Below are 16,028 nucleotides of genomic sequence, written 5' to 3'. Positions count from 1 at the left end.
ACAGCATTTGCTGTTGCTTCTAGGAGATTTTTTTGTCTTCTGTGAACACCAGAGGACATGCTTTTAAGGTTGGGGGTAAGTTTAAAGGCAACGTGAGGGGAAAATTTTTTTACGCAAAGAGTGGTAGGTGCCTGGAATGGATTACCAGGGGTAGTAGTGGAAGCAGGCAGTTTGGTGGAGTTTAAGAGGCTTTTAGATAGACACATGAATATGAAGGGAATGGAGGGATATGGATGATACACAGGAGGAGGATATTTAGTATAAATTGGCATCAAGGTTGGCACAACATCGTGGGCCAAATGGCCTGTCCAGTGCTGTACTGTTCTATGTTACCACATACAGACACAATCTATTTGTTCAATATGCCATTTCCTTTTCCCCGTGTTTTTCTCTCCATCTGTGTGGGACCCATATTAATTTTTGCCAATCTTGTCCCCTTTACATATTTATAGAAGCTTTGACCACCAGCCGCATTACTGTGGAGCATTTCGATTCAGCTGGACTGTGCCACATCATCTGAAAGTTTTCTGCAGTAAAACACTCGTAATCAGAAGTCAATCAGACAATGGTCTGCAACGAAATGTCCTCAAGGCTTCCCAGGAGAGGGAAACGGTGAATCCTGTCGGATAGTGCCCTGAGCAGACTGCCAAAATCATTTGGCAGAATGCCACATCTTCAGAATTCTCAAATAAGCACAATGAGGGTGACACCATCATCCATCTCCTTTTGGAATGCACATTTGCAAAGAAGGTCTGGAAAGGGATGTGATGGTCTTCTGTCGAGGTTCATCCCGAACAGCTGCGTAACACTTTACTCCGTGCCCTATGGCTATTCCCAGGGACACTGAGACAAACACCAGCTGCTGTTGGAAGATTACCAACTCAGTGAAAGATGTCTTTTGCTCCAGCTGAAAGTTGCTGGCTTTCCATTGCAAGGAACTGCCCATGACCGAATGCTGCAGACTAGCTCATTCCCAAATCTAAGATATTGTGCTGAGGGATATGCTGAAGCGTCTGCAGCTGCTGTAGCGGGTCTAAGCAGAAAGCCAACAGTTTGGGGCCCTCTCACTATTGCATATTTAAGGGGCTGAAACCCATACAAAAACCGTTTGGGCTGATTGTACTGAAATGTCTGTGAAGGAAATAATTTGTCATGCTGGTGTCAAATCTTGTATGTAAATGGAGTAAAAGACCCTAGATGCCTTGTACTGCACATAAAAATATAATCTGTGTTGCACTATGAATGATAATTATTTGAATATACTGTTATATTTGCAAATGTTATAAACAAAATGTGTTTAAGAAAAAGACGGCTGTAAGTCTAGAGCCAATTTGCAATTCAATGTATCAAATGCTATCTTATGAAGTGACTTAGTGTGAGGTATCTTATCGAAAGCTTCTGAAAGCACAGCGATTGTCTACTGCATTTCCCTCGTTCACAATTCTATCATTTTCCTCCTAAAGCTCTTATCCAATTTATAGGGCACCGTCTTTTTTTTTGCAAAAGCCGCATTGTGATATTCCAATAAATAAAAGTTCCTCTTTTCTAGGGATCATAAAGGGCATCTCTTATGGTCCAACCATGCACATGCAAGGAATAAGCTACAATGACACACAAAACTTCTTATAAATATGCCACGACGCACTCTTGTACAGTGCGCTGATTTTATAATTTATATAAATGTATCCAATATTCTTCACGGGTAATAGATTTTTGGGCTTCTTTGATACCGTCCAAAAAGGTTACCTAAATAGCGGATGGTTGGTTGTTTCCTTCATCTATATCATTTTATCGTTCGAGGTTGTCGAGATTACGCCTTTAAATCTCTGCAATGGTGCTGGGGTCCGAAATCTCTGATTCAGAATCGCTTTTTCTACCGCTAAACCAAAAGGTTAATAGGCAACGCTGGCTTACTAACTAACCAAAAAATGTCTCCTCTTTGTAAAGGGAAGGCGCGCGGTTTTGCATCGCCTGCCTCCGTTTTTATGCAACCTGCACTAAAATCATGGAGTGTTGTGGATTTAGAAACATTTTTTATTTATCACGTTTTGTACTGCACCAAATGCTGAGGTATATTTACAACAATGATATAGAGCGAGCATTTAATTGCAAATATACTGTGTAGCGTCTGTTCTTTTTGACATTCTTAAAAAATGAGTCAGAGTACGTGATGGGGGTGTGATGTAAATTCTGCAGCAACTGCGGTCTCGGTCAAATTGCTTTTCTCATAGCCTGCATTCTGCAATTTCGACCATCCACGCCCTTAATGCAGATGCCTGCAGAGAAGGGATTTCATTATTCAATATGTTCATACGTTAAAGCTGCCATTGGCCCTCGAATTTACTTCCCCTTTCATCCTTAAATATGTGATTATATCAACTATATGAAATATTAAGGGTATTTCATTTGCGACATTTTCCCTCAAGTTTTGATCTCTGAATCAACATAAAGGAGCTGTGCACGATTGCAATTATATTTGAAGAGTAGGGCTATGAAGGGAAATAAAAACACAGATTCCATTTTAAATCTCACCATTTGCTCAAACGATACAGCAAAGGAAGTACTCGCCCCCTTTTCTAGCACATTCTGCAGCGTTTTTTCTTCGCGGCACCTCCTTCAGCGGGATTCGAACCGTTAAAAGCTGACGTGTTTCAGAAAAAGGACACTTGCCCAATCAAAGTTTAATTGACATCATCTCCCGCCCCCACTTCTTCCTCGCAGCCAATAGCAAGAAGGCACCCAGCGCGGGCCCGCCTTCTCGGATATAAAAGCGACTCAGACACCGCCACTTCTCATTCGGTTACTTACATCGACTCGTTACTGTCGAGCAAAGTAACAGTCACTTTTTGTAGGTTCATCTTCATAGTTAATATAACTTGAAAAAATGGTAAGTATTGCTTAAAATCTTCTTTTGATAAGACTAAGTTAATCATTTTATTGTGGTGACAATGTTCTATATTTCTAAATTCTATTGTCATTATGTTACATTTGGGGCTGAAAGTGATGTAACCAGCTTATATTAAAAAAAGCACGATTGTATTATTAAGTTGCAACTGAAATTGCTTTTCATTGCGTTTAAAATTGGTGTAGGAGAATTTCTTTTTATACCAGTGATTTCCCTCCTCGCTCCTTACCTTGCAAGACAATAACCTTGCCGAGATGCTAATGTATTCTTTGTTTGTTTACCGAGGAATAGTTGCATGAATTATTTCGCTTGAGTGAGGTCTCTTTGGGCTGTAATGAACCCCGAGCGTAAAACCACGCGGGTGGATGCTGTACTGCCGAAGTCGGGGGGGTAGGCACCAATAGGCGTTTTTTAAAAGGGAAAAAAAGACGGGGTTAAATCCGTGGGGATTTCTTTTTTCCCGCAAATCGCGGGTTTCGCCGCCTGCTTTCAATACGCGCGCCAGAAACCTTGCGAATGGTCCACTTCCTGAGCAAAAGCGCGGGAGTTGGTGACCGCGTCGGGCTCGATTACAAACTCCTTCACTACTCTTTTAAGAACTGAGGAGGAGGGTCGGACGTGATCGAAATGATTTCCCGAAATCCGAGCTCCGTTACTCTTAAATCCATATCGGGTGTATGATTGCAAATTTGCACCGCAGCGTTGCTGATTTTTACTTTGGTAGAGCCCCTGATCAGCTTCAGCCGCGCTGCCTTGCCTGGTGCTGCGATGATTATTCCTTGAGCCTTGCGAATGAACTCCCTGCAGGAATCTCGCTGCTGGCTGGTAAAGATTTCGCGGCAAAGAAGCCTGGGTGTAAATATGGCAGGTACCACTGGCAGATTGTTGCCGCATTGCGCAAAGCATTCTGGGCATTGCAGTCTTTCTCTGACGCCCGCGCGTCGTTGGGAGGCGCTGCGGAACTACATCTCCCACTGGCCTCGGTTTCTCTTGGAGAGACGTACGTGCGTGCTTGCTCCCGCGCACACATGTGTCGGCTGTGCCTCCGCGGCCTTTTGGGACCGATGAGCTTATCCTAATTTCCATTGAACAAAAGAGCCTCCTTTTCTATTTACGAATACTTAATATAAACGATTTGAGTTTCTAAAAATGCATCTTGCAACTGCTTCAGCTTTATTTAACGATCTATTTAAAATAGTTCATTGTAAATTCAAAGTTGGAATATTACACGCTGTTTCCAAATTGGTGAAACGGGCGATTTTCAAAGATATACTGCTTGTAGCACACAATCAATTGTTTTTCCCCCCTTTTTCCACAGCGTGAGTGTATCAGTATCCACGTTGGCCAGGCTGGTGTCCAGATCGGCAATGCCTGCTGGGAGCTGTACTGCTTGGAACATGGCATCCAGCCTGATGGTCAGATGCCCAGTGATAAGACCATTGGGGGTGGAGACGATTCCTTCAACACTTTCTTCAGTGAGACAGGAGCAGGAAAGCATGTTCCCCGAGCTGTGTTTGTGGACCTGGAACCAACTGTGATAGGTAGGTGCCCACCTGTTTGTTCCATCACCCCTATTGATTTAATAACGTGTGGCAGCGTAACTGAAAACACTTGTTCTTTTGCAGATGAGGTTCGTACCGGTACTTACCGCCAGCTCTTCCACCCTGAGCAACTCATTACTGGGAAAGAAGATGCGGCCAATAACTATGCCCGTGGTCACTACACAATTGGCAAGGAGATCATTGACCTGGTTCTGGACAGAATCCGCAAACTGGTGAGTATTTGCTGTGGATTAATTTCCAGTCATCTGCCCTAGATGTATTTGGATGCAATTAACTAAATGTACACTTGTCTTCCACAGGCTGACCAATGTACAGGTCTGCAGGGCTTCCTGGTCTTCCACAGCTTTGGTGGTGGCACCGGCTCTGGTTTTACATCGCTGCTGATGGAGCGTCTGTCGGTTGACTATGGCAAGAAATCCAAGCTTGAATTCTCCATTTACCCAGCTCCCCAAGTGTCTACAGCAGTAGTAGAACCCTACAACTCCATCCTAACCACCCACACCACCCTGGAGCACTCGGATTGTGCTTTCATGGTGGACAATGAAGCCATCTATGACATCTGCCGCAGAAACCTTGACATTGAACGACCCACTTATACCAATCTGAACCGTCTCATTAGCCAGATAGTGTCCTCCATCACAGCCTCCCTTCGCTTTGATGGTGCCCTGAATGTTGATCTGACTGAGTTCCAGACCAACTTGGTGCCGTATCCCCGTATCCACTTCCCATTGGCCACCTATGCCCCAGTTATCTCTGCTGAGAAAGCCTACCATGAGCAGCTTTCCGTATCTGAAATCACCAATGCTTGCTTTGAGCCAGCCAACCAGATGGTCAAATGTGACCCACGCCATGGCAAGTACATGGCCTGCTGCCTCCTTTATCGTGGTGATGTGGTGCCAAAAGATGTCAATGCAGCCATTGCTACTATCAAAACCAAACGTAGCATTCAGTTTGTGGATTGGTGTCCAACTGGTTTCAAGGTTGGCATCAACTACCAGCCTCCCACTGTGGTACCTGGAGGTGACCTGGCCAAGGTACAGCGAGCTGTCTGTATGCTGAGCAACACCACAGCTATTGCTGAAGCTTGGGCTCGCCTGGACCACAAGTTTGACCTGATGTATGCCAAGCGTGCCTTTGTTCACTGGTATGTTGGTGAGGGTATGGAGGAGGGAGAGTTCTCAGAAGCCCGTGAGGATATGGCTGCTCTGGAGAAGGATTATGAAGAAGTGGGTGTTGATTCAGTGGAGGGAGAAGGGGAAGAGGAAGGAGAGGAGTATTAACTTCAAGTTCTATCAATTCACAAAAGCATGTACTTAAGCTCCAGGCTTGGTTCATTCCAGTGTTTGGCTATTGAGTGATGTTAAACAACCAGGGTGTTAGAAATGGTGCCATCTTGGTGCTGTAGAATATGTAATGATTTTTATGGTTGTCTTTGATCTGTGATCATGTTTGCTCGTGTCTATGCATAATCTCTTTTTCATCATGTCTGATGCAATAAAGGAGCTTGAAATAATCACCTAATTGATTCCTTGTCATGTTTCTCAAACTAATCTTGTCTGTAATTATAGTTAGGGTAGCTGTGAGATCTAATCATTCTGTTACTGTCCTCCAGAAATGAGCTATTCCCTTTATGGCCACATGGGAGCAACTGTGTGCACAAAAATGGCTGTAATTTAATTTGAACTTGGGTAGGCAAACTTCTATTCTGAATAAACTGCATCAATATCCTTGTAGCTTGCTGTCATACTTGTCTTTTTGCCCCCACCCTGTGTGACTCATCTTAATCAAACCCTTAATTTTCTTTTGTTCTAACTCTTCACTTGCCCTTGTGGCAATTAAGCCAATTCTACCTTGTCCATAAAATTGCTGGCCTGGTGGCTTGCATTGGTCATTAATGTTTGATGCTTTAATTTTCCTTCAACTGTGATGGTGGCTGCATCAGCTGGTGCATTACCCCTTGAACCTCTACAGTCAATTCTTTTACTTTGGAGCAGGGTTAGGGTTTCCACTTCTATCCAAGAGAAGCTGTAATTGAGCTTCTCAATGCTATACTAATACTTGCTTGGATCACTGTCAGCTAGGCCGTGTTTATTATTATATCCTGTTTCTGCCAGGTTCTTTAATACTTTTGTTTACTGAATACCTGCTGAACTTTTAAATTTTACCCCACCATCCCCTGGCTTCAACTGTTAACATGTTTCACAACGTCACCTTGAAGTTTAATCTGGCCGTTGGTGTCAGTGTCCCCCAAATGGCTTGCAAACAATTTAAAATTCAGCAACATAAGCTTTTGGAGAAGTTTTAACCCATGAACTTCATAATACTAACTTCTTATAAATGCAATGCCTAGATTTAAATTCAGATGAAATGTAACTTGAGAAGAAATGAATTTATCTGCTTTTGGGGTGGGGAAAATGAGCAGAATATTTCTTATGCTGAGACACTTTGTGATACTTGAATGTCTATGCACATGAAAGTCAGTGTAAAGGGTATACAGCAAGCAATTAGGGCAAATGGTATGTTGACATTATACACAATTCTGAGAATTAAAAATCTCACTGCAACTATAAGACACAGATTGCAAATAGAATATTGTATTCCAAGCTGGTCTTACCCAGGAAAGGGTGTACTTGAAATAGAGGGAGTGCATCACAGATTTACCAGATGGATTCCTGAGATGGGGGGGGGGGGGTTCCTATGAAGAGAGATTAACTAGATTGGGACTATACCCTTAAATCTACAATAATGAGATAATCTGATTGAAATATACAGAATTGTTACAGGGCTTATTGTGGAAGGTGCAGGGATCATGTTTTCCCCTGGTTGTGGCTCTGGAATAAGGGGTTTGCCATTCAGTACAGATGAGAATAAATTTCTTCACCCAGAAGGTTGTAAATCTTTTGAATTCTCTATCCTAAGAGGATTGTAGAGACCCAGTTGCTGAATGTATTCAAGAGAGATCAATTGATATTTGGATAGAAACAAATGGGAAAATGGTACTGAGGTAAATGATCAGCCGTGATCTCACTGAAAGGTAGAGTACAAGTGAAGGGTGAAATGGCTGTCTACAAATTCTATTATCTGAACTTCCCCATTAATATTTAGAAGAAAAATAGTCACATAAATAGGAACAGGAATAGGTCATCTGGCCCTCCAAGTCTGCTCTGTCATGGGTGATCTGTCCAGTATTTTCCTGCACTAACCTTGATTCCCTTAATATAAAAAAAACACTATTGATCTTTGCTTTGAATTAATTTGGTGACAGCTTCCACAGCTCCAGGGTAGAGAATGCCAAATATTCACCATCCTTTGCGTGAAGAAATATTTCCTTATCTGAGTCCTACGTGTCCTATTCTGAGACTGACACCCAAGTTCTAGACTCCTCACTCAGGGTAAACATCCTCCCTGCACCCACCCTGTTGAGCCCTGTAAGAATTTTGTAAGTTTCAATGAGATCTCATTCTTGTAAACTCTTAAGAATACAGGCCCAGATTGCTCAGGGTTTCATTTGGAAACCACCATCCCTGAACCAGTCTGGTGAACCTTTGCTGCACTCCCTTCATGTATTTTTTTTTAGGCAAGGAGACCAAAGCTATACATAATAATCCAGGTGTGGTCTCACCAAGGCTCCTGTACAATTGCAGTAAGAGTTCTGGACTTATCCACTTTAAACCTTCATCTATTAGTTTTACATGTCCAGTTTATCAATGCCTGTAACTTCCTACTCTCATCCACACATCACCTCTCATGGAGGTGTAAGCAACTCTGAATATTCCTTCTAGTTACTGATGTGCAATGTAAGTAAGCTAATGTAATGTAAGCTAATGCCCCAGAACGCAAGTAGAGGCATAGAGTTATACAGCATGGAAACAGGCCCTTCGGCCCAACTTGTCCATAGCAACCAAGATGCCCATCTAAACTAGTCCCATTTGGCCCATATCCCTCTAAGCCTTTCTTAGCCATTTAACTGTCTTTTAAGTAGCTGGATGAAAATCAAAATAAGAACTGCAGATGCTGAAAATCTGAAACAAAGCAAGATGCTGGAAGAACATCAGATTCCCTCACTTCTGACGAAGGATCTTCAACCTAAAATGTTCACGCTGCCTGACCTGCTGAGTGTTTCTGGTATTTTCTGTTTTTGTTAAGTACGTTGCATTCTGGCCAGTCAGAGTGCATGCCCATTATTCCTGATTTGTCTCCCAACTCTCAGACCAATTTCCAATCCACATCAAAAGGTTGCCACCAGTTCCAGGTGCTTTCAATTTTTCCTAGCAGTCTTCTGTGGAGACTTACTGAATGCCTTTTTATTGTGCATTAGTTCAGCTTTTCCCAAATTGTTGAACACATTTATCTCCAATTGATATTGGCAGAGAGAGTGAGCAATAAAATTCTTTTTTATTTTTAAGTTGTTTTGACAGTTGTTTAGAAATAGTGGTTGAATAATCTATTGAAGCCTGTGGGAATATATAATTAGAGTCCATAGAGTCATATAGCAGGGAAACAGGCCCTTTGGCCCAACTGGTCCATGCCGAACAAGATTCCCATCAAAGCTAGTCACATTTGCCAGTGTTTGGCCCATGACCTTCTAAACCCTTTCAATCTATGTACCTGATCAACTGTCTTTTAAAAGTTGTTATTGTACCTGCCTTAACCACTTCCTTTGGCAGCTCATTCCACATACATACCACCCTTTGTGTAAAAAAGCTGCCTCTCAAGTTCCTAATTAAATCTCTTCCCTCTCACTTTAAATCTATGCCCTCTAGTTCTTGATTCCCCAACCTTGGAGAAAAGACTGCATTCACCCTATCTACACCCCTCATGATTTTAAACACCTCTCTAAGATCACCTCTCAGTCTTCTACACTCCTGGCCTGTCCAACCTCTTCCTAAAACTCAGTCCCTCAAGTCCTGGCAAAATCCTCATAACTCAGATTAAGTAAAATATTATTCAGAGGATTGAATCATGGGAGCTGCAGCTCAATGACCATTCGGCTTGTCATGGTCGTCAAACCTTAATCCCATTTGTCTAATGTCTCTGTACCCTTCAATGTATTTTCCTTCGCAAATGTTTATCGAAGTCCCTCTTAAATATTGTGATCGATTTGGCTTCATTTGTCAGTCAGCTAGCTACTAACTGTGTCAAAGATTTTTGTGCTTCTTTTGATTTAAGTTGATTTTGTTTTAAGCATTTTGAATGGATGAGATGGTTTCTGCAAATAGAACACGAGTAACATGAAAAGCAAAAACACGTTAAAGCTGCCTCAACTGTGCTGTCAGCCATCAATTAAGTTTTTCATTTAATTATGACAATTACACTGCCGTGAGATGATGTTTGGCAGTGCTCTTAATCTAAAAAAAAGGAGTATTGTTTTGCAATGGGAAGTGAGAATTCCTATTTTTTAAATTGACCTTAGCATCTTTCAAAATGACTATGTCACCACTTCCTCCTTGCTTGTCTACTTGAGATGTGAGGGGTGATGGACCTTCTTTACTGTTTGAAGAGACTGCTCCTCAGTTTCTGGCTACACATTTGACCCTTTAGCCACCCTGTGAGGGAGGCGAGGTGGATGCAGACTTATTTCATCACCTCCCACTGGAGGGGGCTGTCCTGGGACTGGGTAGATAAGCCATTGACCATCGACAGGTCCAGGATTCGAACCATGGGGGGGGGGGGGGGGGGGGGGTGCTGGGCTCCCTTGGCCTGACTACCTGCTTTCTTCTGTGGCTGTGTGCTCGGTGCAGTGTCTCTGGCAAGGGAGTATGTGGTGTGCAAAGACTCAAGGCTTTCTGCAGCCAATGGGCACAGACTCCAATTTCAATCCCTCCCACCACCTGGGACATTTACCTTTTTAAATAAGTTTTTATTTAAACATCAATCTACATTCCCACAAGTCATATGGATATCAGGCACGATAAACCATATTGGCTTTAATAAAACCAATGAAGGGAAAAAATGTAAAAAGGTGGCTACACATACTGAATTTTAAAAAAAGGGAAACAAGGGAAATGGTATTACTGCAGGTTCAGTAGTGGCGATCTACGTGCTGGATCTAATGTACCTGCCGTTGATACCTTTTTTAAGTGTTAGTACTTTCATACTGAACTTAGCGATTTAAATATCAACGTAATTAAGTCAGCAGAAAAGGGAGTACACCAATCGGTACAATCACACCCTCGGAATAAGAAAACTGTATTTGATGGGAACATGGTTATGGGATAGAGCTATACCTACAATATTGTGTGCTGGATTCTCAGAATCATTTTACTTTTGTGAGTGCGGTAATTCACTGGGAACAGAGTATTCTAGAAATGTCTGTAAAATGCCTTATTGGTGATTATTGTTGGAGAGTTAAGATCTTTGTGAATGCACTTAGTTGTGCAAGATTTGTTTTACCAGTTTTCTTCCTCTTTCTCTCAGGTGCTTTTCTTTTACCAGGATTCAGATTTTCCAGGTGCCCAGTGCAATCTGGGATCTCTTACCCAGTCACTGAGCCTGAGCCTTGGCTAAATGTCAGCAGAGAAAATATATTGTGGAAGGAATCACAGCCAAACTTCATCCAGGTCTCACTCAATGGTGGAGTACGTGTACGTATACACTCTGCAGCTGGGGATCATTGGATAATGTTCAGCGACCAACTTTGTCCTCTGTGCCTCAGGAGCACTGCTACCTGTTTTGAGATTTACTCATTCAGTATAGACTGGGGATAGTTTTAGTGATAGGACAAACTGAAATGTTGTGATAAGTATTTTTGTAGGTGCATTAGCAACAGAATGCGGTCCAAATAAACAAACCTTCTTCAAAGTCCAGCATTGAATTAGTCCCCGCAACTCTTTTTATTTAATAGGTTGCTTGCTATTCAGAATCTTTATTTGCCCGGGCACTGTAAAGTCTACAGCCATTTGTACAATAAGCAACAAACAATCTGCTGGAGGAACTCAGCGGGTCGAGCAGCATCTGTGAGGGGAAAGAAATTTTCAGGTTGAATCCAGCTGATTGTTTGTTGCTCCAGATTCCACTCTCTGCAGTTTCTTGTGTCTCCACTTGTTCAATAACTTATGTCAACTAATTTAGCCGGTGTCGGTCAATACACTGAGCTTTCTGTTTAGTTCAGTCTGATGATGCAACTTTGAAATGTTGCCTTAGTTCAGGTTTCAGTTCCCACTCCCTTGTGAGGTTATCCACTCCTGACTGCCATGAGTCATGTTGGTTTATGCTGGCCACTTCCCTGCTCAGTCCTGAGTCCTAATTCAAGTATTTTTTTAAATGCAATGAATATTTCTGACTTCAGTATCCCTTCCCGGCTCTGTGTACCGTATCCCTTCCCGGCTCTGTGTACCAGATCCCTCCTACCCCAAGTGGAAAAAAAAGTCCTTGGCTCCCCTACAAATTACTTTAGAATCCACCCTCCCCCCCCCCCCCCCCCACCCCAACTTCCCTCTCTGCGAAGTGAAGTAGGTGTTTCCATTCAGCCTGTAATTTTGTTTACCTCCATAACTCAACTCTTGGCCGCCAGTGTTCCAGAGAAAACAATGACAGTCTATCCAATCTTTCCTCATAACCATAATTCTCCTCATAAATCTCCCGTGTGCATTCTAACCCTATAACATTATCCCTGTAATGTGATGACTAAACTATATGCAGTATTTCAGTCACTGTCTAACCACTATTTATTCAGTGTATATTATACAGTCGACTGGTTAGCAGGCCTTAACTACAAATGTGGCATTTAAAGCACAGGTTTTTCATGACAATCAAAACCCAAATTGAAGAAAATACAAAATCAACATATTTTTACTGTTTCATCAAACCTATCCACAACAGAAATTGTTGGTATTGAAGACATTTTATAGACCATATTTAAATTCAGGACCTGTTTTCTGGATCTTCTAAGTAACATTGTGTGGTGGTCAAATGACTGAGCTACCTTTGGGGAGGACTCCATTATAGCAATTACATCTATATTGTTATTCTACTCTCTAATAATATAAATAATGCAAGTAGTTTGAATTGATTCCAGTCACTATGCATCAAAAAGTACTTAATTGGCTGTAAAGTTCTCTGAGGCCATGAAAGGCATTACATAAATGCAACTCTTTCTTCATTCAGCCCAGTGATGAGAGGTTCCAGTGTTGGGGGTTACCTGTATCTCTCTCCACAGACACTGTCTAAAACTGCTGAGGATTCCTAGTATTTTTCTGTTTTTATTTCTTTCACAATTGCATTGCATTGTGAAATTGCATTTCTCATTGCATAAAAACAGAAAATGTTGGAAAAACTCAGCAGGTCAGGCAGCATCTGTGGAGAGAGAAAGAGAGTTAATGTTTTGGGACTGACCTTTCATCATAGAGAGATACAGCATAGAAAGAGGCCTTTTGGCCCACAAAGTACACACTAACCATCAAGCAGCCATATACACTGATCCAGCATCGATCCCATTTTATTCTCCCCACACTCCCATCAACTCCCCCAACATTCTACCACTCATCCACACAGTAGGGGCAATTTGCAGTGTCCAATTAACCTACCAACCCATACGCCTTTGGGATATGGGATGAAGCTGGAGCACCCGAGGAAACCCACACAGTCACAGGGAGAACATGCAAACTCCACACAGACAGCACTGGAGGTCAGGATCAAATCCAGAACACTGAAGCTGTCAAGACTGATGCAGGGTCTCGACCAGAAGCATCGACTTATACCTTTTACCTCCACAGATGCTGCTTGACCTACCGAGTTCTTCCAGTGTTTTTTTTGTTCCAGATTCCAGCACCTGCAGTCTCTTGTGTCTTCATACAGGAGCTGGGCATCACTGGCAAGACCAGCATTTATTTCCCATCCCTAATTACCCCTTGAGAAGGTGATGGTGAGCTGCCTTCTTGAACTGCTGCAGATGGTACACACTGCAGCCATGATACACTGGCATTTTGACCATTACTAGCCTTCTTCCGTGTACCGTGTGTTCACTTTGTCACTTCTCTGCTCCTGCACCAGGTTATGGCGGAATGCCTTTTCTATTATAATAGGTTTCCACACTTGCTCTCACCTCCCACCCACAAGCTCTACATAGTCAGTTAATCAAATTTCCCTTCAGATCACACACTACCTTAACTTGAAAACTTACCATTGTTATCATTGGGTTAAAATCCTGGCGTGCCATTATAGGAGCACTGTCACCCAATCGGTTGCAGTGGCTCAAGGAACAAGCTCACCACAGCATCTCACGCTAATTACGGCAATAAATATGGATTGGCCAGTGCCATCTGTATCCCAAGAACGAGTTGAGAAAACATTCCTTTCACCGTGGACTCTGCCTCTGAAATTCTCCACAAGGCTCGTGGCTGAGGAGCTGATTTAACTTCTTAACAAGCAACAAGTTGAAGCAGTGTAAGATAAGGTTTATAGCCTCAGTACGTGTTTTAATACTGTCCAAATATACTTGTTGGGACAGCTAGGCACCTGGCTTTGTCAGGTGATGTGAGGGGGTTATTACAGACGCACAAAGTCATTTAACGAATGGCCAAATTTAGTACACCTTTACCTCGGGAGCTCCAAAAATCCGAATCCGTGAGCAAGCTCGAAGGGTTGTTGGTAACTGGAAACTGGTCTTACCTTAGAATTTGACTATTTGCAGCTATAAAACAAAGCTGCTAGGCCTGAAGGGGGAGCTCATGAGCTCTTCAGTTGCTTATGACGTCTTATGCCCATCAATGTCGACAAATAACCCACTGACACTGAATGTCTAGACAAGGAGTGTCCGGTCGTCTAAACGCAGCTGTTCTGTGACTAACGTGCAGCTCTTTGTTTATCATCTCCTTGCTCGCTCGTTTGTGACCTGGCACTAGCAAAGGAACAAATGTTAGGCAACACTGTGGCTAACAGCCTCAGCAGCAGATTATATTACCTGAAGCTAAAAGACGGAAAGAGCAACCTATGGTGCCTTGTCGATCAAGTTCGCCTTCGCATTGATTAGTTAAAAAAAGACTAACATTTCTACAGCCCTTTACGAAACCTCAAAATCTTCCAACGCGCTTTAAGGCCAATAAAATGGTTTATGCAGTGTAGTCACTGCTGTAACGTAAGAAAACGTGTCGATCAATTCACACAGCAAGATCTTCTATCAACAATGTGTTCATCAAAAGGTAGTTTCTTTTAGGGATGTTGGTTGAGGGATAAATGTTGCCTCCAGACACTGCTTGTCTTTGAGCCGTGTCCCAATATCTTTTACGTCCACCTGATTTCAAGTTCAGAAACTTGAACACTAAAGTCTACACTGCCACTGCAGTCCGGTGGCATTGCTGTAGGAGAAACTGTCCCTTAGGTGAGAAGTTAAACTGAGACCCAGTTAACTTTCTTAAGAGCAGGATCTTTTTTTTAGTTCCTTGGTGTTTTGGCCAAAATTACCCTAAATGATCCTCCCTAAAATCAGATGATTGGGTCATGATCATCTTGCTGTTTGTTGGAACTTGCTGTGCACACCTTGGCTGCCTCAGCGTTACAACAGTGACTTTGTTTCAAACTAAGGGTTGTGAAAAGCACCTTATTCTAAGCTGAAAAGACTGCAAATGCATGTAATTTTTTTCCTGAGAGAACAGTATTAATATTTCAATTTAAAGGCAGCACTTCCAACAGTGCAGATCTCCCTCAGAACTGCAGCTGAGATTAATTGCCCATGTCCCTAACCCACAAACTTCAGAGGCAAGAGTGCTGTCCACTGAGTCACAGCTGACACCCAAATTAATCTTCATATTTTCTTTTGTAAGGTAAAGAGAGCTTGACCTTACTTGGGCAAATGGGACTATTGTAGATGGGCAAAAAGTTCGGCATGGACAATAAGCTGTAAGGCCCATTTCTGTGCTGTACAACTCTATGATAAAAAAGACTATGAATCCCATCAAATTATTGTTGGAGATAGTAAAAGGAAGGAGGCAGTGGAGAGAGGTTTACAAAGACAGTTGGTAGAGGAGGAAAGAAAATTAAAAAATAGATGCTGGAAATCCGAAATAAGAACAGAAAATGCTGGAAACACTCAGCAGGTCAGAGAGTATCTGTGGAGAAAAAAAACAGATTTAACATTTCAGGTTGGAGACCCTTCATCAGAACTGGGAAAGGGAGAAAGCAAGTTAGTTTTCAGTAGCAGAGCAGGTGGTAAATTGGTTTATTATTGTCACGTGTACCGAGATACGATGAAAAACTTTGTTTTGCATGCCATCCGTACAGATCATTTCATCACATCAGTACATTGAGGTAGTATAAGGAAAAACGATAACAGACTGCAGAATAAAGTGTTACAGTTGCAGAGAAAGTGCAGTGCAGGCAGACAGTAAGGTGTAAGGTCATAACGAGGCAGATTGTGAGGTCAAGAGTTCATTTTATCGTACTAGGGGACCGTTTAATAGCCTTATAACAGCAGGATAGATGCTGTCCTTGAGCCTGCTGGTACGTGCTTTCATGGTTTTGTATCTTCTGCCTGATAGGAGGGGGGAGAAGAGAGAAGGTCCGGGGTGGGTGGGGTCTTTGATTATGCTGGCTGCTTTACCGAGGCAGTGAGAAGTGTAGAGAGT

General features: G+C 42.5%; 1 protein-coding gene across 1 annotated transcript; it reads left to right on the top strand.

Annotated features, from left to right (window-relative positions):
* The first annotated feature begins 2,749 nt into the window (after window positions 1–2,749).
* On the top strand, window positions 2,750–5,983 carry LOC127566982 (tubulin alpha chain). The gene is made up of 4 exons (XM_052009568.1): window positions 2,750–2,887; window positions 4,224–4,446; window positions 4,531–4,679; window positions 4,767–5,983. Exons 1-4 carry the CDS (start codon window positions 2,885–2,887, stop codon window positions 5,745–5,747), a joined length of 1,356 nt encoding a protein of 451 aa, XP_051865528.1. The 5' UTR covers window positions 2,750–2,884; the 3' UTR covers window positions 5,748–5,983.
* Window positions 5,984–16,028: the final 10,045 nt, after the last annotated feature.

This window comes from Pristis pectinata, chromosome X (genome assembly GCF_009764475.1).
Source record: "Pristis pectinata isolate sPriPec2 chromosome X, sPriPec2.1.pri, whole genome shotgun sequence".
Taxonomy (NCBI): Eukaryota; Metazoa; Chordata; class Chondrichthyes; order Rhinopristiformes; family Pristidae; genus Pristis; species Pristis pectinata.
The sequence above is the reverse complement of the archived record's forward strand: the minus strand, read 5'-3'. Positions and strand labels throughout refer to the sequence as shown.

Bases quoted from the DNA above. Each gene is read 5' to 3' on its own strand.
- LOC127566982 (XM_052009568.1), top strand. The intron at 4,447-4,530 runs GTAGGTGCCCAC...GTTCTTTTGCAG, and splicing joins CCTGGAACCAACTGTGATAG to ATGAGGTTCGTACCGGTACT. The intron at 4,680-4,766 runs GTGAGTATTTGC...TGTCTTCCACAG, and splicing joins TGGACAGAATCCGCAAACTG to GCTGACCAATGTACAGGTCT.